General features: G+C 51.0%; 2 protein-coding genes across 2 annotated transcripts in view; both read left to right on the top strand.

Moving 5' to 3' along the window:
• Nucleotides 1-5,867, top strand: part of TNR (tenascin R) — an 84,066-nt gene extending 78,199 nt beyond the window's left edge. The window contains exons 21-22 of the mRNA XM_066556155.1: nucleotides 533-696; nucleotides 1,103-5,867. Of these exons, the coding sequence (XP_066412252.1) occupies nucleotides 533-696; nucleotides 1,103-1,222 (284 nt within the window). The 3' untranslated portion in view covers nucleotides 1,223-5,867. The remainder of the gene's footprint in view (nucleotides 1-532; nucleotides 697-1,102) is intronic.
• An 8,632-nt stretch (nucleotides 5,868-14,499) lies between these two features.
• KIAA0040 (KIAA0040 ortholog) lies at nucleotides 14,500-23,514 on the top strand. The gene is made up of 2 exons (XM_066555602.1): nucleotides 14,500-14,541; nucleotides 20,102-23,514. Exon 2 carries the CDS (start codon nucleotides 20,214-20,216, stop codon nucleotides 20,547-20,549), a length of 336 nt encoding a protein of 111 aa, XP_066411699.1. The 5' UTR covers nucleotides 14,500-14,541; nucleotides 20,102-20,213; the 3' UTR covers nucleotides 20,550-23,514.
• Nucleotides 23,515-24,104: the final 590 nt, after the last annotated feature.

Genomic DNA, 24,104 nt, shown 5'->3' with positions numbered 1-24,104 from the left:
TTTTGGTGGAATAAGACATCACACACCTTCAAAAAAACTTCTTTCCATTATCCAAAGAGAGAAAAGGTGGCCAAGCATCTTAGTTCAAGAGATGAATATTTGGTCTCTGTTGAGAGAAAAAGCTCCCTTTGGCTAACAGGAAAGAAGGAGGCTGAAAGCCTCCTGAAGTTATATAGCAGAGCCAAGCCTAGGGAAATCAGGGATGCCAAAATCTGGGATTGAATTAATTTCTGAAACACTGAAATTCAGATCCAAACACATACCCAAGCACTTTATCTGACAAAGTCAAGAAGTCTCTAAGATTTGCTATGGTCTGCACTGATCCTAAACAGACAGCAGAGGACCTCAGATGAGCCAGTTGTGAACAATTCCAGTTAACATTCAGTTATCCAGTTAATTCCAGTTATCCCCAGACTGTCAGCTGTTTGAGCCATTGATTGAAACGGTTACCACAAACCCAGAACATCCCAATTTCCTTGTGAAATGACCAGATAACAGACTCCATCACCTTTAAGAGCACCTCTTTCCACAGGAGACTCCCTCACCTATCACCAGGGGCGCCCCTTCTCCACCAAGGACAGGGACAACGATGTTGCTGTGACCAACTGTGCCATGTCCTACAAAGGGGCCTGGTGGTACAAGAACTGCCACCGCACCAACCTCAACGGCAAGTACGGAGAGTCCCGGCACAGTCAGGTAAGGCCTTCAAAGCCTCTGGAATTTCTTCCAGGGGAACATGCCAGCAAGCCTAGGTTAGGGCTGGGGTTCTGTGATTAGTGCACCATGGTCAGAACTGGTGGCATGACCCCACCAAAGGGAGCCACCTTCAAGCCAGCTAGGCTTTGTGCCTCACACACACTGCCATAGTCATCTGCTGTAGTGTGTTAGACTAAAAAAATTACCTACATGAAATTTGACCAGCCTTTGAGCAGTGGGAAAAAAAACAATCAAGCCATAGAAGCAGGGGAGCTGCTTGCTCCTGCAGTAGCAAGTTTTTTCTTTCTATCTTCTCTACACAAATCAAACTTTTTTCCTTCCTCTCCCACCCTAGTTTCTTGTTAGGGTCTTTCCTTACCCTCTGCCTTTCTCTCCCTCCTGGCAGGGGATTAACTGGTACCATTGGAAAGGCCACGAGTTCTCCATCCCCTTTGTGGAAATGAAGATGCGACCTTACAACCACCGTAACATCTCTGGGAGGAAGAGACGGTCCCTACAGCTCTGAGCCAGCTGAACCCCTCCTGCCTCCCACCACCTGACCTTTTCTGTCATTTGTTTGTATTTTATAATATGAAAAGGGAAAAAAAAATTTACTACTCGTCTGAGATAGCAAGCTGCCCCTCACAAGTGCTGGAGGGAACCATGGCACAAGGAAAGGCCATGGGAAAGGAAAGACCTCATTGCTTTGCATCTGTCCCAGAGAAATACCAAATTTCCAGTCTCCCTATCCCAATACTCTGGCCCTTAACATGAGAAGAAAGAGAGAGAGACAGATTTTTTGATATTTTTTTAAAAGACATAGAAATCCCCAGCAAACCCTGTTAGAAACGTTTGTCACAAGGCTTGTGGCAGAAACATTCCCCACAGATACCTTGGTGTGGCCATTTCCAGCCCAGCAATGGCCAGGGATGCCTGTCCTCTCCCTGCCTCCCTGTCCCCTCCTGGCAGAGAGGCCCCAAGCTTAATGCCATCCTGTAGACACCAACTCTTCCAGCAGGCAGAGGCCCATCTCTCCCCTATGTGCAGACTCTGGACACCTGGGGATCAAGTGAGGATGAGCAAAGGCTCCTCCCATCCCCAGTTTTCACAGGAGAGCTCAGCAAATATCTGCATACGTAGGCAAACTGCAGAGAGTCCACAGCTCATGTGTTGGTCCCACCACAAAGTCATCCTCGTGTGCATGAGGTGTATGGGAATAAGAACTACTCCACCAGCCCCAACCTTCATTATCCACTCCTCCAAGCTAAACTCAGCCCACTCCAGGTCCATGACATCTGCCTGGGTTATGCTGAACTTGATGGAGAAGAAAGGACTTAAATTAGACGACTTGGGAGAAGAATCCCTACTTGTGGTCCTGAAATCTAGGACCCATTTCCTCTGTTATTTCTACATTCCATCATGCTCTCTCTCACTGAAGTCACTGGTCCCAAACAAGAGTCTCAGAGGAGGAGCAGCAATAAGAAGATATCACAGAACTGCAGCCTAACCTGAAGCCAGCAGCTGTCACAGCTCAGGTGCTCCTGTTGAAGGCCCTCCATGCACACAGGGAATTATGCCAATGCAGCTAAGGAAAGACAAGTGCAAGCTGAGGAATGCCCATTTCCTTCCTTCTCCTACACTATTCCTCTACAATGCCATCACAAGAGGGACACAAATCTCAGTGCCTTGGAATTGCCAGCTCTCTAACAGGAGATCAACTGTTTCCCCTCCTGGAAGGGATTCCATTTGGATTTTGGAGCACTTCAAGGCCCTTGGAAGAATTAATAAGTTCACTCTTCCCATCCTTAACTCAAGGAAGATGGACCCTTTGGATATCTCTGTCTGTGCCCTGTTGTCATTGTCCCCACCTCCACAGAGCCCAAATGACCACCATGCTTGTCACTCCGCTCCAAGGACTGCAATCAATGCTGGGCATTGTCACTGGCCTGGTCTCCAAGAAGGGACTCGTGCATCCAAGGACAATGCAGCTCATCACTGGATTTGCAGCCAGAGGAACATTACAAATGCTAAACACTGCTAATCTGGTTTTATCACACTGAAGCTGCTTTGTCTCAAAAACATCTTTCAGATGGCAACATAAAGGCATCTTTGCAGCATCTTATAATTCAGGCCAGTGTATCTTTCGTGGTCACACTCCTTAATGTTCTGATGTTTTTGGTGATGGCTGCAGAGCTGAAGAAGAGCATTAAATGGGAAACATAACCTCCTTCTCCATGGCACATACTGGCACGTGAAATCACAGCTAACCCTGAGGTCAAGATCAGATACACAGCCCATTCCTTCGGCTTGCAAGCTGACCTGGAGAAAGGATGCTCAGCAACATCTCGTATGTAAATGAGGCGTCCCTTCTTACTTCCCCTTGGCATCAAATCAGGCAACAAGTCAACCAGTTTTGGAACAGGTGAGTCAGAGGCTGCAGGTGATGGGATCTCTTGCAGGACACGGCTGCTGTCACAGATGGTGGCATGTCACACCTCCTGAGCACCCACCCCTGCTTTAAGACCCAAACCCCAGCAAAGAGCAGCAGATGGAACTGATTAAAGCCTAAGAAGGCTTTTAGTAGACCAGCAGAGTAAATTTTTCTCCAAACCATCAAGAATTTGTAGGAAGAAATATCCCAACAAAAGCTGTAATGGAGCGGTGGATGCAACAGAAACTGGGAGTGGATGGTGCTGTTTTCTTACCTACCCAGGAGAAAGGAAGAGATGTCATGCAAACATTTATCATTCACAGTCAAGTGAAAGGCAAGAAACCTCTCTTTTCAAAAGAAAGACTCAAATAGAAAGTTTGAAAAAAAAAAAATCAAAGTTTGCCAAGCTTTTCTAGGAGGTTCAAAAGAATATCCTCAAAAAGGCTGATTATTCTCTCAACAGGTTTACTGACATATATCTCTCCCTCCCTCCTCATGTCTTTCATCCTTTGTACAAGTCCTGTAACCAGGATGAACCACTTGACCCAGCTGCATAGTCAGGTATGAAACTGGACAATATCCAATCTTCCAGTGCTATTATACATCAGTGCTGGTCCCTGACCTCTCATGTGATACCAGCATGTTGCCTTTCCATGGCATTGGTGAAAGACAGTTGCTACAGTCTCTTAAAGGAAAGATTTCTACACATCATGGTTTTCTCCTGGTGATAACCCAACCCAAGCCCAGGCACACAACCAGCAATGATGACCCAGTCATTTGTGCCATTGTCTCCTGTTCACATTGACCATAAACAAGATACAATTTACCAGAAAGTTATTTTTCTATATTGCCTTTTTTTTTTTTTTGACAAAGCTCCTGCCAGCAAATTTGTGCTTAATATTGATGCTCCAGAAGGCCCCATAATTAAGAAGTTTCTTCTCACCCTCCATCACTGGATGAGCTAGTTCATTCTCCAGCTAGACCAGGTTTGGCCCTGAAATTCCCAGAAACCAAGCCTGGATCTGGTGCAGTGCTCACCTTGAGAGACTTAGCTTCAGCATGTGAACTTCCACTGGGCTCTGGTGGCTCCACTGCCACCCTGGGTTTGTGTGGCTCAGGCTTGTTCCAGAGCCCAACAAGGAGCATGAGGCTGTTACCCAAACCACACTATCCACTGTGAGATGCCATTCTGTGTAACAGGAAGCAGCACATCAAATCCTTCACATAGCAGAACACCATGTGTGCCCATGACCCTTGCAGCCTTTCAAAGCCATCTCTTATTTCTAACCCCAAAATCCTAGAGGGAAACACAAAGGGACTTTCATCTCTTGCTCAATATTCATTTCCCTCTGTTTCCATTCTCCAAGCCCACCTTCTCCTTGCACACTGCACTGAAACATAACCAAAGAGAAAAAGAGTCCTGAAAGGAAAAGCTGCTTTTAGTAAAGTGATAGCATCTATAAATTAATAATTTCAAGAAGGAGAGAGGCCAGGCTCTCCCCAAGGGTAGCTGGGTTTTGGTAGGAAGGTACCAGGGAGAGTATCCACACAAAGGTTGGGGAGAAGTCTGCTTCTACTCCTTATCTTTGCATTACTTCACTCTCCCAAATTTGCCCTAAACCAGGCCACATGGGCATCTCAAAGCTGAGTACCAGCCTAAATGCACTCTTGCCTCCTTCCCAGAGGGATGCTTATCCCAGGTGAATTTCCTGGGTGTGGAAGGCACAGCTCATGACACTCTCACTGCCAGTGATGCACTGGTGAGGGCCCAGCCCGTGGTGTCCCCATGCCCACAACAGGCTCAGAGCAACCTGACAAAGCACAGCAGGAGCCAAAGTACCCTCCTGGTGCCTCACCTCCATCCCAGCTCATGACCTTCATCCCAGCTCAGAGCTGCCCTCCTGCTGTGCCCCCACCATCACATCTGGGGGTGAACACACACCCCCTGTCCTGTGCCCCCCTAGGCATGCCCACAAGTTTTGACTTTACCAAACACTGCCAGCAATGAACTCTCACCCCAAAAAACCCTTTAATTCATGCTTACACCCACTAACAAAGGGTTCTGTTCTGGGGCCAAATAAGAAGTCCATCCCTGTTTCTGCCAGCCAAGCACCCTGGGATGGCCATAAAACCCAACAGAGTCCCCTGGGGACCACCAGCACCTCCAGGGTCACCTTCCCCTTTCCTAAAACCCTGATGGTGGTGGCAGCTCCTTGCCCCTTCCAGAAGGGAAATTTGGGGTAAGTGGGAGGGAAAGGCCCTTCCCTTGGGAGATCCTGATGCCTAGACCTGCCTCAATACCCAGCCTGCAGTTCTTCAGATGTCAGTGGCTTCTCAGAAGGATGGTGACACAAAGACCTAAACAAACAAACAAACAGCCCCCTGTGTACAGGTGTTATCCTGGAAATGTTCTTAATATGCTAAAAAAAGTTTAAAAACATAAATAAGAAGGGAGAGCAGAGGCAACAAAATGCCTCAGATTCTGATGAACTCAAACCACTGGAACCAAATGAGGGGGAAAAGAAAAGTAAATAAATGCATAAATAAAATCTATAATATAAATAAATAATAATATATTAAACAACCTTCCCCACCCTGTAATGAAAATGTAGCTTGGAGAATGGGATCAACGCTTGTTAACCATTGTTAACTAGTATTTTTAGTCCTGACCGCTCTTAGGCTATGTATAGTTCCTTTTTTTAATGCATTTTCTATACATTAATAAAAGATACTGAAGGAGTGAGCTGTGTGCTTGTCCAGAAGTGGGGTGGGACCAGGGGCCTCGTGCATCCAAGCCCAGCAACATTTCAGCCCCAACTTTATGCCAAGAAGGGACACACATCCCCTATCCCTGATCTTTGGTTATCCCATGGGAGGAGCATGGGGGGTTTAGCACGGATTCACATTCAAACCTGGAGGAACAGAGCAGCTGATAGACCCAGCACATGCAGTGTAACAAATAAACAGTGGGAGAAAGTTTTGGGGCAGCCCAGCTTTGGCTGGTGATCCCAGCTCCATCCTTGTAGGTGTTCAAGACCAGGTTGGAAAAAGCCCCGAGCAACCTCATCCAACCCCAGGGCTCCCTTGGGCAGAAGGTGGAACCAAAGATTCCCAAGTCCCCCCCAGCCCAGCTAAGCTGTTAAAATAAATAACAATAATATGGCCATGAAGTTGGGTCAGCACAGTCGGTCCATTAAGCACAGGAAGGCAGGGAGCTGGGATTTGGCCTCAGTCCAGCATGAGACATTTTGCTAATAAATTTAGCTGCTCTCATGAGCTACAGAGGCTCTTGGCTCTGTAGTTTGCAGCCAGAGAAAGCAAAGCTGTGGTATGAATGCTTGGGAGCAAAGGGAAACAACTCCAAAATCTTCCGTGAAAACCAGTTGTGTGATTTAAACAGCAATCTGTTCCCAACATGATGGAAACACCACCACAAAAAGGATTGGAAGGCTTGTTCCAGCAGAATATACTCCCAGTGGGAAACAACAACAACAAAAAAAAAAAACCAACAAAAAATCCCCAGTACTGATTAGCAAAGATCTCTAGGATGAAGATGAACTTCAGAGGATTTTGAAATTCTTCTCTTATTTCACATGAAGACTTTACCTAAACCTCTATTTGTTTAAAGTTTTCACATTCAACACGTAGCCAGACAGGATGAGAAAGCTTGAAAGAAGCTCTTCCTCCAGACCACTTCAATATTTTCTAAATTTGACTTAGTAGAGACAAAACAGGGGAGTTCTCTTGGTGGCAACTTCTCTTTCTTGCTCGGATTTGTAAGACAAAAAAGGAAGTTTGTGAGAGAGGGGATGTCCCACCTTGGCCACGACCCTTAGTAAACCAAAAGCAAAGCGTGAAGCCTGAGGGACTTGACTGTATGAACTTTTTTTGTTCTGAAGGTAGTTAGTGCCATGGAAGACCCTTCATGCAAGGCCTGTAAATGGAGGAGCTGAGGGATGGAGATGTGTTTGGGATGGGGAGGAAGGGTTACCTGTGCTGGTACTCATCATCCCAGTCTCACCGTGCTTGGCCAAGCCGTTGTCTGTCACAGCACACGCTGCAGTTGAAACAGCCACAATACACAAAGTATCACCATAGAATTTTGGAAGGCTTCAAGCATCTGCCCTTGTTCTTCAGCCCAACCTTTTATCCCCTCCTGTTGATGCCCTGCACCTGTGCGCCCTCTGTTCCCTTTGGTGGTTGCTCAGTGCCCCTGGGCACTCCATGGCTCATTGCTGTCAGTGCTGCTCACCTGCTGCTCACAGCTGCAGCCAATTAAGGATGAGGCTCAGCCACAGCCCCATCCCCAATTACCCCAAACTGTGTCCCTACAGTAATCCAGGGTGTTTTATGTATGGTCTCTAAGAGAAGGGCAACACTTTCCAATGTGCACCCACAGCAGGTCTGGGGCCAAGTGAAGCCCCCAGGGCCTCCATTTCCTGCAGAGAACCTCACAAATAGTTCACCTATTGCAAAAACCAATAACAAGAGGCAGGTGTGTATCACTCAGAGCTTGGTACCTAGAGAAGGCAGGTAGCAGGCACATGGGGAGCTGCAGCATCCTTCTGCAAAGGACCCTCCCAAAATCACAGTCAAGGCCCAACTCCATGTTTCAGATGGGATGAGAAGGGAGTGAGGGCTGGCAAAAGCCCTTTTCTAAACACTACAAGTTTTGATTTAAGCCAGGGAAGTGTTTTGCCCCATCACACTAAACCCTGGGGGCTCCTGCCCTATCACATGTGCCCACCACCCCCATGGCTCTGGCCCCCCTGCCCTTGCACAGCTCAGAGCCATCACCATAATCCAGACATGGTCCTGCATGTGGTGGGATCTCATATTTCCAGCCATTCCAAGAAGCATGCCTTCCCAGGCATGCCACACTCCTCTTTGGGCACTTCCAGCCACCACAGCCCCCCCATGTGCACTTTACACAGAGATATTTCATCACAGCCCTCTTACCAAAGTCCCCTTTTTGCATGAGTGATGCTCAGGAACTTTGTTCCAACAGCAAACATCAGGAGGGTGTACAAAGGTCCTCAGCGAGGACCTTGGGCACCCATCCCAAACCCAGAGCTCAAGCAACACATTTCCAGCAACACATCCTGCAGCCTCAGCCCAAAAAACCCATGAGGGAAATGCTGGCCCAGAAGCACAGTGTGGCAGGAGGAGCTGCAATGGCTCCAGAACAAGGCTGGAGCAGTTGATGAAGGGGCAGCTTTGTGCCATAGATTCAAAGCTGCTTTATCACTTAGGAGATGTCATTTTTATAGCAGCATCTTCAACATTCTCAGATTTTAATTTCCCCTCATAAGATGGCATGTGTTCATCATCCCTTTTAAAACTGTTGTTCCCATCTTTATATTTTAACTCCTGAGGCTACAGGCTCTAATGTTTAGTTATGTAGAGTGTAAAAAAAATTCTAAATTATGTCTTTACATCAAATCCAAATGCAGGGATTTTAAATTTTATTATTTAAATTTTATTGATGTGTCCCCTCTCCCTGGGATGAGGAATGCTGTGAATAGCAGACTCCAGGCTTATCCCCCTTCCCTGTGATATAGCCAGCAATTTTTCTGCTTACAACTTGTTTCAACAAGCACAGAATCAGCCCTAGAATGGGTTGGGAAGGACTTTGAAAGATGATCTAGTTCCAACCCCTCTGCTATGGGCAGGGACGTCTTCCACTTAGACCAGGTTGCTCCAAGCCCTGTCCAGCCTGGCCTTGGGCACTTCCAGGGATCCAGAGGCAGCCACAGCTTCTCTGGGCACCCTGTGCCAGGGCCATACCATGCTCACAGGGAAGAATTTCTTCCAATATCTTGTCTAACCCTGTCCTCTGTCAGTGTGAACCCATCCTGCCCTTGTCCTTACAGCAGCACTTGTCTCCATTCCCAGTATTTTGGGCTGCTTTCTGCTGTCAGTAGGAACATCAAAGGATGCAGCAATCCTGCAGCAGGCTTCTCCCAGCAGCATGGCTGATCCTCCTGCTCCCAGTCAGGTTATCTCCCTGGCATTGCTCCTGCACAGGGACCAGGGCCAGGCGTGGCTGCTGACCAGCAGAGCAGAGCAGAGCACACCAGGATGTGGTGGGGACACAAACAGCCTCTGTTCACCACAACAGGCCTTTGTCCCCATGCTGTCCCCTGCATTTGTCCATGTCACAACAAAGGAGGGGGTTGAAGGGAGTAACTCTGCAAATGGTCATGAGAAAAATCCTCCTTAAAAGCAAGAGAAGGAGTGGGATGAGGTAGGAAATCCTCCCTCTAGGAATTTCAGAAGGCGATGGAAACAGGCACTTGGGAGAGGAGCAGCAGAGGGGATGGGGGAGCACCAGGGCAGTACTGACCACTCCTGGGGACAGTGTCTGTCCCTGCTCCTGGTCCAATGTCCCCTGGCTGCACTCAAGTCAAGCCAAAACCAGATGGCATCTCCCTGTACCCCCCTTGGATTGGTTCCTCAGTCACAACTGCCCCTCTGCTGCCTCTGTCCCCTGTCTGAGAGGAATTTACCCCTCAAAACACAGGAACCTGCTCTCCCTCGCAGAGGGGCAGAAAGAGGCAAAAACACCCCCAGGAGGAAGGTCATGGTTGTTTTTTCCCCTCCTTCACCCAGCACAATTTGCATTTCTCTCTCGGTTCCCTCCTGGAGGGTGGGTGAGTTCCCAACAGGCTGCCCTGCCCCAGCCCTGACACCCAGCTGCATCCTCCCCACGGAGCCCCCGGTAGCAAACAAGATGAGGAGCAGGAAGACTTTGAAGTGTGAAGAACAAAGGTCAGATAGTCCCACCCCCGGGCAGGAGCTAAGCCCCGAGGGCAGCACAGAACATTCCAATGGCTCCAATACCACCAGCCAAAATCCTCATGTGATCCTGAGCCAAGGGACATCAGCTCACCACAAATCTCCAGGAACAGCTTCCCCCATGGGAGTGGCTTATGGAGGGGAACAAATAATGACAATAATCAAAAGACTACTATTAATTTGGCATCTGCATATCATTACAAAGCAGGATTGGCTCTCCCTGCCTGCCTGAGCTGGCTCTGGGGGAAACCAGCACTGAGGGATTGCTCCTCTTCAGCACGGGACTGAGGCACCAAAGGAACGACTGTGACAGAGGGGATGGCCTGCACAACCGGTTTTTCACCTAAAAATCCACCTTGGCAGGCAGATCCAACACCCATCCAGCATGGGAAACCCCTGGGGGTGGCTGGAGGAGGCACGAGCCACTGCTTCCTACAACTGGGGGCACTGCTGCTCCTTGGGGGCACCAGACTGTGCCCAAGCATCGCTCTCCTCTCTGCCCTTGCTTCACACCTTCCACAAATGCAGCCCTTGGATGCTGCTGCTGCTGACCCCATTCCCCCCCCATTCACCAACAGGTTTTCCTTCCCTGCCTTTCCCATGACTATCCTTGAGTGCTTGCAGAGGGGAAGGCAGCAGCACGCTGCTGGGAGTCGCCCAGCCTGGCGCTCTCCCCACCTCCCAGTGTGTCTCCTCTCCTCTCCCCCCTGCCTGCCACCAGTGCTGCCTTGTAGGATTTCCTCAGGAAGGAGTTCCTGAGGGCTCTCACACACAAAACAATCAGCTCTAAACAGCCCAAACGCTGAGCTGTACCCTGAGCAGACACACACCACCCTCCTCCTCACCTGCACACAGGTCCCTTACACCTCAGCTTTGTCAACAAGCATCCAGCAGTACTTGAGGAGGCACCCCCTCAATCCCCACCTCAGCATTCTTCTTGTCTAAGCAGCAGGGAGGGATAGTCCTGCAAACCTCACTTTGGCAAGCCCAGCTGCACAGCCTCCTATGTGGTGAGTGGGCATGAGGCACCCCCAAAAACTCACCAGCTTTGGGGCATTTTCCCTAAGAGCAGCATTTGCCCCCATCCCTGCCTACATAGGACTGAGCCCCAACACTTAAGGGCAGCACCAAAACAGCCCCAGGTGGGACTGGGACAGCTGAGCCCAACCTACCCTCAGAGCTCCCCCTTCCTGGAGGGGACAGAGCCCAGCTGGGACCAAAGGAGGGAGAGGAGGGGATGAAGCAGCTTCTCCCAAAACACCAGCTTTGTGTTTGTCCTCCACTCGTGCGTCGTCACCATCCCGTCCCACTCCTCCTCCTGATTTTCCTCCAAAGCCAGAAAATCCATTGCTGCTGCTAAATACCAGGAGCTGCTATTTTTATCCAGCCCACGACCGGGACGTGCGTTATTTTTGGTGTTGAAACTGCAGGCTTTTTTTTGTGGGAGGGGGAGAGGGAGGGGAAAAGGCAGAAGCATGGGGGAAAAATGAGAGGAATGTTTCTCTGGGAGCAGAGTTTTCCATTGCTTACTTTAAGCCAGACTAGTGTCTGCAAATAGAAATCACCACCAGGGAGCAGAGGAAGCAGCTGGGAAAGAAAGGTGTGATCATGTCTGCAGTCACTCTACCACTCCCACCATACTGAGAAAATCCCAAATAAACCGACCCTGGGTACCAGCTGGGTGTTGTCAAGGAGTAAAGCTCACAGCTGTGTAACAGGGCAAACTGGTGGCAAAATTAGATTAATCCAATGAAATAAGGGGGAGGCAAGAGAGATTTCCATTTTCAATGTAAAATGAGTAGTGTTTTCAAAATCAAATTAGGGGTTGAGGGGGGTCTCAGGAGGAAATTGAAGCTATCAGGGTGCTTTTTGGCATGGGAAAGGCTTTTGGTATCACATGGAAATAAGGATTTTGGGAAGGATGGATGGAAAACAGGAGCTGGAGGTGGGATTTGATTTTCAGCTGGTCTGAGACCTGGGCTCAAACTGACATCCCATGAGGGGACAGGAGCTTGCCTGGCATGGGCTCACTCAGTTCCTGTGCTCGAGGGGCACCAGCAAGCAGGGAGACAATCTGGAGCTGCAGTGATTCATCAGCAGCTGAGTCACGGCTTCCTCTCGCCCATTAAAGTTTCTGAGAAACAAAGCACGATTCCTTGGATCCCAGATCTGCTACGTGCCAAACAAAACAAGGAGGTGGCAGGTTCAAAATCCCTGCAAATGTACCTTTTTTTCATGCCACAAGGGAAGGAGCCTTGGCACACCTTGCTGCAGGAGACATCCACAGGGTCAAACATCACATGCTGTTTAGATTAATTCAAAACATCTCCTATAGACCACGGTGGAATTTGAGCTGGAGCTGGAAGGGACCTTTACAGGTCAGCTATGGGGAGGAGGATGCTGGCTTAGAGCAGTGGACTGATTATATTTGTACATTCTTGCATTAATTCTCAGTTTCTTAAAGTCTCTCTGATGCTTCCCAGCTCAGTTTAATGGCATCAAGACTCTTTCACAGGTAGCAGCACTCCAAGACATCAGCACTGGCAGTGCCCACCCCCTCTGCCACATCACCACAGCACTCCTGCCTGAACCAAGAGGCTGCCAAGGCACTGTGGTCAGGGGGGCCCCTGAAAATCCAGGGAAGGTGCAAGGCCAGCAGCCCCTCTCTTGTCAAGGCCTCTGCCAAATTAAATTAGTGATAGGGAAGTGTGGAGCCCCAGTGAGGCTGTTTGCCCAGGGAATGAAGCAAATATCCCAGGTGCCAGGGACAGGCTGGGCTTTCACATTCCCATGCTCAGGGACAGGCACCCTTGAGCCTAATGCTTTCAGATATGCTCACCCTCAGAGAGCTCTGATAATAAATGTTTTTAGTCAATCCTGTTAGAGGGGGTTCAAAGGTGGTATCGTGCTATCTGGTGCTGTAGAGTGGCCAGGTATCCCTCAGGTGACTGTCTGCAGCCAGGTGGCTTTTGTGTGCCCTGGGATGGGTGTTTTTATAGGGGGATTTGGTACTACAAAAGAGGCAATGGCTGCAGCTCAGTGAGGGGGGAGAGCTGGGATAGGGTCAGGGAACAAGGGAGAAATAGGATGGGGTGAGCTGGGACATGGAGAGATGGGATGGAATAGGGTGAACTGGGATATGAGAAACTGAGATGCAGTAAGCCATATGATGAAAAGCCCAGGAATCTTCATCCTCCAGCATAAAACCAAGGGAAAAGTTCCTGGCATTAAGCAGCAAATCTTTAGGGAAAAATGGCTTGGTGTTTCCCACAGGACATAAACACTTTCCCCAAGGCTATGAGGAGGCACTTAGCACAAGCTGTAGCCTACAATGTGTCTTTTTTGGTGTCTCCAACACCAGCATTAGGGTGAAGGCAGCAGGAGGGTAGCAGAGGCTGGCAGCCAACTTACTTCCATCCCTCCACTCTCCATCCCTCTTCCCTCCTATTCCCAGAACTGCATTGCTGCCAAGTCACAGCACTGGGAACATGAGGCTGTTTTCCAGGAGCCCTGAAGGGTCCGATAGCCCTGGCTAGCCCAGTTCCACAAATCAGCACCAAGGCTAAAGCAGTAAAGCCAAGCCACTGGCTCTGGAGTATGAAGGAGGGCAAGGAGGGCAAATGTGGGGATTTTGCAATGCAAAAGGACTCAGTCCAACCAGAAAAATTCCAGCAGAACATTTTTCTAGTTGCAGCTTGCCCCGCTGTCAGCATCACAACACTGTGTGGAGGCCGTAGAGCCCTGGACTGGAAAGCAGCCGGGATTCAGCAATTTCTGAGTATCACTGCCACGGTGTTAAAAAAGAAATAAGTGAGAGAGAAAGTAGCAAGCGAAGAGTGGGGGTGGCAATCCCAATGGAGCTGGGATCACAGTTTGAAAATATTGAATCACAGAATCATTTAAGTCAAGAAAGCCCTCTCAGGTGATCAAGTCCACCCTTTAACCCAGCAATGCCAAGGCCACCACTAAACCCTGCACAGCCAGGTTGAAACATCCATCATTATCCATGGCTGTACAGCACCCTTAACGCTCCTGGATGCTGCATCACCTCAGGCAGTCCCAGGGATGCTCCATCACCCCCTGCCTGGCCGCAGTGTCCCCTGTCCAGGGACAGAGGGTGGGTGTGATGGCAGGGCAGGAGTGACAGCACGCAGGGTGGTGCTGATGGCGTGCTGGGTGCAGGTGAGAGGCAGCAGGGTGAGGGAGTCCAGGGTGGTACTCCTGGCACTGCTCTCGGGGAGCTGGAGCTCTACCCTGCCCTCCCACCACAGCAGCGCCATCACCGCCCCGCAGCCCTCCCTGCTGGCTCCCAAAAACCCTTCTGGGAAAACCTGGGCTGCACCAAAGCCCGGCGAGCCACACACTCGGTTCCCTCCCTTTCCCCACAGGAGGTTCGGGGCTGGTTTGTGCCCCGTGGCCGCCTCTCTGCCAGCCTAAACCTCAGTGCGTGTGTCTGTCCCTCCGTTTGGGTTCGGCCGAGGGCGGGGGAGCCCAGGTGGGCCGGGCGGGCCGGGGGCCGGGCCGGGGGCGGAGGCGGGCGGGCGGGCCCGGCTCATTGCCCGGAGCCGCCTCACGCCGGCCGGGACGAACGGGCGGGACGGGGCCGCGGCGCTGAGGTACGTCGGGGGTCCGCGGAGTACCCGGGAGGGCGATCCCAGGGCTGGGCTTTGTCCTGGGTGCTGTGTTACTCAAATCCAGGGCTTTTCTCTCCTTCTAGTTATTTTTTTTAAGGCCACATCATCTGCTTCGCGCAGCCCGGGGGGAGGGGGTGAGAACGGGGACTGGGGACAGAGCGATGAGCAGCAAGCAGCTCTCCGGGGACGTGTGTCCGGGACAGCCCGCCTGGCACCGGGCTCTTGGGGCTGCACCCAAAACCACTGTGGCTTTGAACAGCACAGGATCCTAGAGCGGTTTGACTGGAAGGAACTTTAGGGACACCTCGTTCCAACCCCGGCCCTGGGCAGGGACACCCTCCACTCGACCAGGCTGCTCCAAGCCCCGTCCAGCCTGACCCTGAACACTCCCAGGGATGGGGCAGCCACTGTTTCCCCGGCAGCCCCCTGAGCCTCCTGTAACCAAAGCCACAAGTGATCGAGCCCAGGGAGGGCCATGGCTGGGGGCTCTGCCCGCCCGGACAGGCAGCACTGCCCGGTCCGTGGTTTGGAGGAGCCCAGGGTGGCTCCGAGGAGCTCCCGCTGCATCCAGGGATGACAGTGGCGCTCACCTAAACTCAAAACCGATCTTTTGGCCGCAGTCTCGGTGATCCAGGGGCCGACGACAGCCGCGCTTGTGCAGACGGCGATGACGAGTGGGCTCCAGGCAGCAGCTTGCACAATAGTTTCACTTTAACCCTGTTATCCAACATCCATATCAGTAGTTTTCCAAATCACTCCCTTTAGGGAATGAAAGCATTTACGCGTGGCTTCTGGCAGGAAGGTTCGATGGTGGTGGGAACGAGATGAAGCTTCAGCCTGTCGTGTTTGCTGGGTGGTGGCTTTTGGTGTTTGTCTTTCACGTTTGAGGAAGGTCTCTGTAGCCTGCTGCGAGTTCTGCGAGACCGGCGGCAAAACCCTTCTTAGTCACCATTTCCGAAACAGCAACGTGCAATCCCTGCTAAGGAAACTGCTCACCCTCGGTGTCAGGTTTCATCCAGTTTTCCTTCAAGTCTGCAGGTGCAAGCAGGGAAAATAGGTGCCACTGTGTGACAGCATAGCTGTGTCCCTGCTGGGTGGATCAGGGAGCTCAGAGGCTGTAACAAAATTAGCTTCTCCCTGCCTGAACCACAGCTGTCACTGCAATGGAAAGTTGGTATAAAGCTCACATAAAGCCAGTAACAGACGGAAATGGTTGTTTAATAATGTGATTCCTGCTTTGGACTCCTTAGCATCAGCTGCACGAAGTGTGCTCTCATCTGCGTGAAGGAAATGGGGGTGGCTGCAGGTCAGTTGATTTCATGTCACCTCTGCAGGTCCTGAGTTGCAGCTGGCTACAGAGCACAGGAGTGTTGAGATAATCCAGAAATACTTGGGGCACACCCCACAGGTCAGTTGCCCCCAGAGATGCTGCTGCTCTCACTGTGGATGCAGGGAGCTCCTTAGAGCACTCCTGCCTGAGTCAGGCGGCATCTCAGCTGAGAGGAGCAGGTTGAGCTTTGGTAGCTTGGAGGGAACTTCATGAAGACACAAGAGCCTGTTGAGGGTTGGGCCTAAAGAACTTAACTGGCAGAATGACCTCCAGCGCTGTCCCCTGTGCCACAGTGACACAGCACAGCAGTTCCAGTAAACTGCAGCTTTTCTGCAAACTCTACCTCCATCCCCGGTCGCTGCGGTTGCTCTGCAGTGCACAGGATGTGGACAAGCCAGCATTGCCAAGGCAACCCCCTCTGTTTTGGTTTCCCCATGCACAGGCTGGCAGCCCTTACCCCTCCAGCTCAGCCAGGCAAGCCCTGCACAGCAATGGTTTGTGGTGCCATCGCAAGCCGTCCCTCAAAAGGACCTTGTTTTCCACCCACGGCCTCCCATAACTGCAGAGGAGTGGCAGATGCTCCCCACCCTGCAAACCAGCTCTTTGGAAGCCAGTGTGGATTAAAGAACCTCATGCTGGATGTGCAATGTTGATTAAAACTTACACAAGTGGCACGAAGCCCTGTCGTGCAGAGCTGCCATCAGCTGGAGCCATCCATCCCTGGCCACAGGAGTTCCCAGGCCAGTTTCCATGTCAGCTTTCCCCTGGCTCTGCCAGCACCAAAAACAAAGAGCTCATTCAGCAGGATGCTTCACAGCCCTCTCTGAGACAAGCCCTGTCTCCCAGTACCTCCCTGGCCCTGTTTTTTGGTCCCATATCTTGACCCAAAAAATTCAGCTGGCCTCCCAGTGGCAGCTCCACATGCTTGCAGCAAGCAGTTCACACCCATGCTGGACCACAGCATGTTCATTCCCTCTCTAAGGGGAGATGTAACACCAAATTGAGCAGCAGCATGGATATTCCTAAATGCAGCTCCTCATGGTGCTCTCAGGTTTTCAGCTGGCAATGGGTGGCCTTGGGTAACCCCTCTGCCCTTGGAGTTGCTGCCTCCAAACACATCAGTTTTTCTACTTTTCCCTCCCCTCCCATTTTTTTTAATATGAAACTGAAGAATCCCATTATTTAGCACACAGACATCCCTTCATCTAGAAAACAAAAAGCAATGCACACACCAGAAAGAAAAGGCATTTGAAAACCAGCTGCATGGCCATGCTGGAAGATGGCCCTGGGATTTGGGTGCTGCTTGGTCAGGGCAGGGGCAGGTACCTCCACTTTCCCCTTCCAAGAGATGCATATTCAGCTTGCCCAGGGTGGCCACAAGTCCCCAGTGACATGAGCTGGACACTTCCAGTGACAATCAGCCAGGGCCTCTGCAGTGCATTCAGCTCCAGTTTCAAGTGGAAACATATCAAAGGGCTTTGCTTTTTTTTTTATCTCCTCGTTCTTTTTTCCTCTGCAAACAATTAATTACAAGTTTGAAAGGAAGTTCCAGCCCTCCTTCTCTACCCAGAAGTTTAGAGGCAATAAATATAAAGCAGTTCAGTGCAGGAATAAAGCTGTACATCCTGTTTTGTCTGAAATTAAGGCAGTTGTTGTTTGGGGATTAAATGGGTTTTTACTTCTTTTTTGGAGTCCCGTGTATCATAGGCATCCTGTATTCCTGCCTGGATAATGAGCTGTCAGGATCCTTAGGGATAAGTGGCAAACCTGCACCACATGGATGATTACACTGAAGAAAAGCTGCTTTGTTTATGTTCAGTGTAACCTTTACTACAGCTGCCCCAAAAAAACCCACCTAGGTGAAGATGAAGGTCAGGACAGGGAGGAGGCTTTAAGAAGTGGCTCTCACTTATCTCCCCTGTGAGCAAAAGCAGATCTGGGATGCTCCCAGTTGGTTACAGGCAGGGGCTAGGCAGAGGTTGTATGAGATTTGAGTTTCTGAGTGGTAGCCTGTGATTTCTCAGGTGGGGATATTGATGATATTTCTGTCCTCTGCTGAATAGTGGAATGAGGGAATGTGAGGAACAGCCAGTTTTGATGCAGCAGACTGGACAATAATCCATTAATAATAGTAGTAATAACAATAATCATAATAAACTTCTTCCAGCCAAAGCCAAAACCACCTCCCAGAGCACTGCATTTCATTTTGTAAAAATCTCAAATGAGAATTTTTTAGAAAGGCACCCAGAGAAATTATTGTTCAAAAGAGAAACCATCAGCTAACTGGGGCCAGCTCAGCTGTGTGCTCATGCAAATCAAAACAATAAATCCACAGTGGTCAGTCTGTTTCTGAGGGACACAGATAAACCCCTTATTTTTAACAGAATCTGAGCACTTGTGGAATCCCAAATTGAGAGCTTGGCATCTATGCTGAGGGATTCAGCTCCTGAGGCCCTGACAGTCAGGTCTGAAAGCCAGCAGCCAGGAGACACCAGTGAAACCAGACCCTGTACAGTTCTGTAGGTCCCAGGACAGCATTTTGGAAGGCAGGTTTTCCCTTGGGAGCTGCTTTTTTGGGGGGCCTGCCCAGGAGTTCCTCCCCAAGCAGCATCACAAGAGCTGTGGTTAGGGCTGGGTGGGACCTGTGGCTTTCTTGGGTGAGGCTGGTGGCTTGGTCTTCCTTTAGGAGTGGGGTGGAATGGCACAGTGAGGCAGAGGGAAGCACAGTGGTGCTAGCTGGAGAATCCTAAAACTCTCCATACAAGAGAGCATCCCTGAGCAGGCACCAAACAAGGAATAAATGAGATGCAAAGCAAGGAAGGGCAGTGCTGCAGACAAGGAGGATTCAGCCAAAACCAGCCTGGGTCCCTTTCCCTCAAGGTCCCCAAGGTCTGTGAGAGCTGCCAGAAGAAAAGATAAGGAGTTACAGGGGACAGGTGGAGCAACCCCTGTAGGACATCTTTGGTGTTCAGGCTGTACCTCTCAAGTTTTTTCATTTTACTGTGCCTCAGTTTCCCCTCCTGGGCACGTGGGGATTTAAGCATTCCCTCAAGAGGCTGCAGGGTTTGAATCCCAAAGGCTGGCAAAGACCCTGCTGAGCAAGGGTGAAATAGGGTGTTGGAGCCTGATACTGCCCCTGCCAGCTCTTTATCTGTACAGCCTCCCATTTAATGACCCTTGTGTTGAACCAGAACTGCAAACTTGCAGCACAAAGGCCCCTGCTCTACTCAGATGCTTTGCCTGGCCACAGGAGGGGAAGAAAGATGTGAGCAGAGGCAGCAGCTCCCTGTCCCTGCAGGAGGGTTTCCCTGAGAGCCCTGGCACTCAGCAGCACCTCTCCCTCCCTGAGGGAAGAGGAAAACCTTACGTCAAGCCACAGAAATGCTTCTCAGCCCTACCCAAACCCTTGGAGCAATTCCCAGGTGAGGCACAGCAGCAGCAACTCCTCCACCCCAGCCAACCCTTATCCTCCCCTGCTGCTGCCTTTGTGGCCAGCCCTGGGCACATGGAGCTGTGGGTGCAGGGCTGCTCACTGGGCTCTACCAACTGTGAGTCTCACTGAGCACAGTCCTCATCCAAAATGCACCCCAAACCTGCTGGCAGTGCCCAGGGTGCCAGGGCAGCAGGAACAGACCCTGCCTCTGTGCTGCCCATCCCAGACCATGGGCCCTGAGGAACAGCCTGGCCAAAGATACCCTGTCCCAGGATTGGGAATAAGGAGGGACCTGTGACACCTGGAGTCCTGGCTCCTGTGGCAGTACTGTGTCTCCACAATGGTCACTGGTCTACATCAGGCAAAAGTCCCTTTCTAGAGTCACTTCTAGAGCTTCTTCTGCAGACAATATTTCATCTGCTACAAAACAAGCCCCACAAAGGGCTAATAAGAGCTCTGTGCTGTGATTGCTCAGCCAGGGCTGATGTGTAAATTCAAAGAGGCAGGATTTGTGCTTGGCTAAATTCCTAGGTAAGTAAGGATGCCCAAAGCCCTCCTCACCCATCCCCACAATCAAGAACAAACCCCAGGAGAGAGGAAGCTGTGTTTCTCAGATGAAGACACCCAAAGGGACATAGCAGGCAGCACAGTCCATCCCCCATGGCTCCAGGCCCCTCCAAGGCAGGAGACATCTTACCCTGCTGAGGCTTCTGGCAGCTCCATGGAGAGAACTGCTGAGGGAGCTGGCACCTGATCCATCTGGTTTCTTGTCTCTGCAGGCACCATACAAGGACTCTCGTGGAGCCCACTAGCTGCTTACAGGAGCTGAGCATATCTCAAGGTGCCTTTCAAGCAGAGGGAGCAGGACAGGCAGCCTACTCAGGAGCTGACATGCAGCAGAAGATCAGCTCTTTCTTTAATTCCATCTTGGAGCTCATCCGTACCAAGCATGAGGAAGGCGTCTTCAACACTGTCTGCCTGGCCGTGCTCTTGGGTCTGCCCTTTGTTGTTCTCCTTGCCTTCATTTTCATCTGCTGCCATTGCTGCTTCTGCAGAAGGAGGGGAGAAAGCACAGGGAAAGGTGGCCCCAGCAGCAATGGGCAGCTGCATGCTGAGAGGAACAAGAAGAAAAAGAAGAAGAAGAAGAAGCAGGATGAAGAGGACCTGTGGATCTCAGCTCAGCCCAAGCTGCTCTTGCTGGACAAGAGACCCTCCTTGCCCATCTAGCAGACAGGAGGGTGTTCAGGTCTTCTCCTCTGAGATGCCACCATTCCTTTCACCTGTGCACCAGGAGGGGAGAGGAGATACCAAAGCTGCTGCCACTTTGTGGTGACTTTGAACAGAGGCTGACCCCAGCATGCTGAAGGGCCAACAGGGAACAAGGCACAGGCTGTGCAAGCCTCTTCTCCCCCACCATGACAGCATGCCCCGGGGCACAGACCTCTGCAAAGGACAGGTGAGCTCACAAGGGTGACCGGCCAGCGGCTCCTGTGTCCCTCCTGCCATGAGCACGGTGCACACACGTGGGGCTGGCACACAGCAAAGCATGTGCCAGGCTCTCTCTCTGCACTCAGCTGCCAGCACACACACAGGGGTGCCCAGGACAACGTTCACCCACAGACCAAGGCACCTGCACACTCCCCCTGCACAGCACAGACTGCTGTGAGTGAAGCAGGCACAGCCACACCTCCTTTGCTTGCCCTGCCGTGGAGATGGCACAGCTTCACTGTCCAGGCTCCAAACCCACTGTCCAAACCCAGCTTGCTTTATGGGCTCAAAGCTGAGTTACCCCACAGCCCAAAGATGTGCCATCTACCAGGCCAGCAAACCAAAGTCTCTTGTGAGCACCTGAAGCTAGATGCCCTCAGCACAACCTTAGAGACCTCAGACACCATGCTAAGGCAGCACAGCAGAAGGATGCCCTGCCACCTAGGCTAGAGGCAGGCAGGAGAGAGGATGCTGCCAGACCAGCCCTTTTGCACCAGCACTTAAGAAAACACCTTCCTTGAAAGACTCTTGTATACAAACTTGCCATTAAAGAGCTCACCATGCTACTGCAAGAGCAGAAACACAACCTGAGGCTGTGTAAAAGCTTTGCTACGGGCATTAGAGTTATTTATTGAATGACTACTAAAGAAGAGCAGGACCAAAGGCCCCTCTGGAGCAGGGCCAGGGACATGGAAGCAGTATTGAAGCAGCAGACATGGTTTCCTGGCACATCAGGAATCACCTCTCCCTGCAGCCCTTGTGCCATGTGTCAGACACACACAGACCCATGAGCAGGTGCTGCCCCAGCTGATGCCAGCTCTGTGTGCTGCACTGAACATTTCTGGATGGCTGTCAGGCTGACCAGCTCTGGGATTTTGAATGTGCTGTAGAAGCAAAGTAAATTCCATGTGCACAGTCATCCCTTACACAGGGATACATTATACAGCCAGACTCTGCACCTCCCTGTGTCCTCGTGTTCTGGAAAGATGGTTCAGCTGGGCACAGCAGCTAACAGGACCACACACAGCTCTCATCCCTGCTCTGCTTCCCACCTGCCCCACCCTGGCTTGTGTTCCCATCCTATGTCCCTTGAGCTGGGAGTCTCCTGTGCTCCCCACTCTGCCCCACCAGGCTCTGTCTCCCCCATCTCTTTTTCCATTGAGGGATGCATGTGTGTGATGAGAAGCCTCATCACATCTGGGTTTTGCCCTGTCTGTAGACTGGATGTCTTCCTTCCATTTTCTTGCAGTCCTTAAGCTGCTGGAGCAGCCCAGAGCTGCCAGCCAGAGCCAGGCATCTGGGGAACAAGCAGCCAAACCCACGTGGGCAAGCCTGGACAGAGCTGCTGGGCACAGCTGCTTCCAGCCCAGGCAAGGGTGATGCCACCTTCCCCTCACTTGGAGGACAAAGCCAGCAGCTGGAAGCAGCTGTTTGTGCCACCCAGTCCCAGCACAGCCTGTTCTGTCCAATGCAGGCAGAGGTGTGATGGTCACATCATGTCACAGGGTTTGGCTGTGTGTCACAGGGTTTGTGCTGGGAACAGCCATGAGGCTGGGCTCCTCCTCACACAGCCCTTTAAATTGACCCCATATGTGCCTTATTTTCCAGTTTGCTTTGTCACCATTGAAATTAGTGACTCCCTTCTGCTCCAAAACAGGAAGCAACATATAATGGTATAAAAATTAGGGTTTGCCACATGTCATGCTAGGAAATGGAGAAATAGCTCTGATCTCTGTCCCAAGCTCCCAGTCTAGCCAAGATCCTGGAGAACCAGCACTGCACTTGTATTATTCCTCCTTCCTTCCCTCCTTTCCCCATCCAAGTGCTTTTCTCAGCCCTCCTGCCTCCACACTCACCAGGTGGCCAGAGGAGCCCATGCAGGTGCTGTGATCCAGAGGCAGGAGCAGCCCTGGAGGCAGGGTGGTGCTGCCTGGAGGAATAAAGAAAAAAATCAGAGTAAAGGGAAACACGGTGGGAGGCCAGAGGCTCAGCCAAACAAGCAGGGGCACGGAGGCAGTGAGCACTGTCAGAGTACAGCCTGCCTGGTGTGGAGGCTCTGCTGGGCTTCCTGCAAGGAAGGCTTTTCTCCAGAAAGCAGAGTAACTCTTCAAGTGAGGGCAACCAATTCCTGCAAGAAGCAGAGAACTGCCAGGAAAATGTGAGCTTTGGATAACACACACATCTCCAGATCCAGGCTTTGGGGAGTTCAGAGCTAGGTCTGAATTTCAAGGGCTCCCCAAAATCATTCAAACCACCCCTGGGCTGGGCAGAGAGGGACCAGGACACAACCCTGCCCTGATCCATCCAACCAGTGGATGGTCTGAGCCTCCACACTCCCCAAAGCACAGGGCTGGCTTCCTTGGTGTCTGCTGTTTGAGCCAAACCAGGCACTGAATTGGCTCCTTCTGGAGGAAAAAGCAAAAGAGCAGAAAAGCCAGAGGTGCACCAGAACCTGTTATCCACCAGCTGGGCAGCTGGAACCCTGCAGCACCCACATTCCCAAGGGGCAGAGATGCACAGTACAGAAACTCCACTGCACAGCCCCTGCTCTCCAGACACCCCAGCCCTGCCGCCCACAGCTGCATTTCAGTATCAACCTTCCATTTTCCTGAACAAGTCCATGCAACAGGGAACAACAACAAAACAAATCTTGTGCAATTTTTTTTTGAAACCAAAAATAAATGACTCTTAAACTGCAAACAAACACTGTGTGTATTTCGATCTCTTGGTCATGTGTTTATTTTTCTGGGGAAATCTTTCCTGTACCTGTGTCCTGGCTGTAGATAAGACACAGGGAGAGCTCAGAGCAGAGGCTGTGCACTCTCTGCCTGCAGCCAGCTGTGCAGCTTAGAGATTTTTTTTTTAAAGAAACAGCTTAACTTAATCAAGTTAATGGCCTTGCTTTGTTAATGAGCACAGCCAAGCTGCTCTACCCAAGGGCAAGAAGTAGTGGGAAGAACAAAAGGTTTGTGCTGTGGGAGGTGGGCTGCAGGTTTGTTTTTTCTTACAGAGGATCAGCAGCACAGAACTAGTTAACCCCAGTTGGTTTTGATCAGACAAGTATTTCATGGTGTCTGCAGCCTGCTGGGCAGAGCCTTTCCAAATCCTACACCACAGGGCTCTGCCTCCATGATAAAAATAAAATAAAAAATAAAAACCTGCTTCTCATCTGGATGAGGCACCAAGCTGCCCCTTGCCCACAAAGCTGAGGCTCCAGAAGAGGCTGGGGAAAGAGGAGTGCAGGAGCACAGATGAAATGGCAGAGGCACACACACTTCCTGGAGTAAAAAGGAG

This window comes from Molothrus aeneus, chromosome 9, assembly GCF_037042795.1.
Source record: "Molothrus aeneus isolate 106 chromosome 9, BPBGC_Maene_1.0, whole genome shotgun sequence".
NCBI classification, from domain to species: Eukaryota; Metazoa; Chordata; class Aves; order Passeriformes; family Icteridae; genus Molothrus; species Molothrus aeneus.
This window is presented reverse-complemented; position numbering and strand designations above follow the sequence as displayed.

Excerpts from the sequence above, each read along its gene's own strand:
- KIAA0040 (XM_066555602.1), top strand. The coding sequence starts at position 20,214 with ATGCAGCAGAAGATCAGCTCTTTCTTTAATTCCATCTTGGAGCTCATC.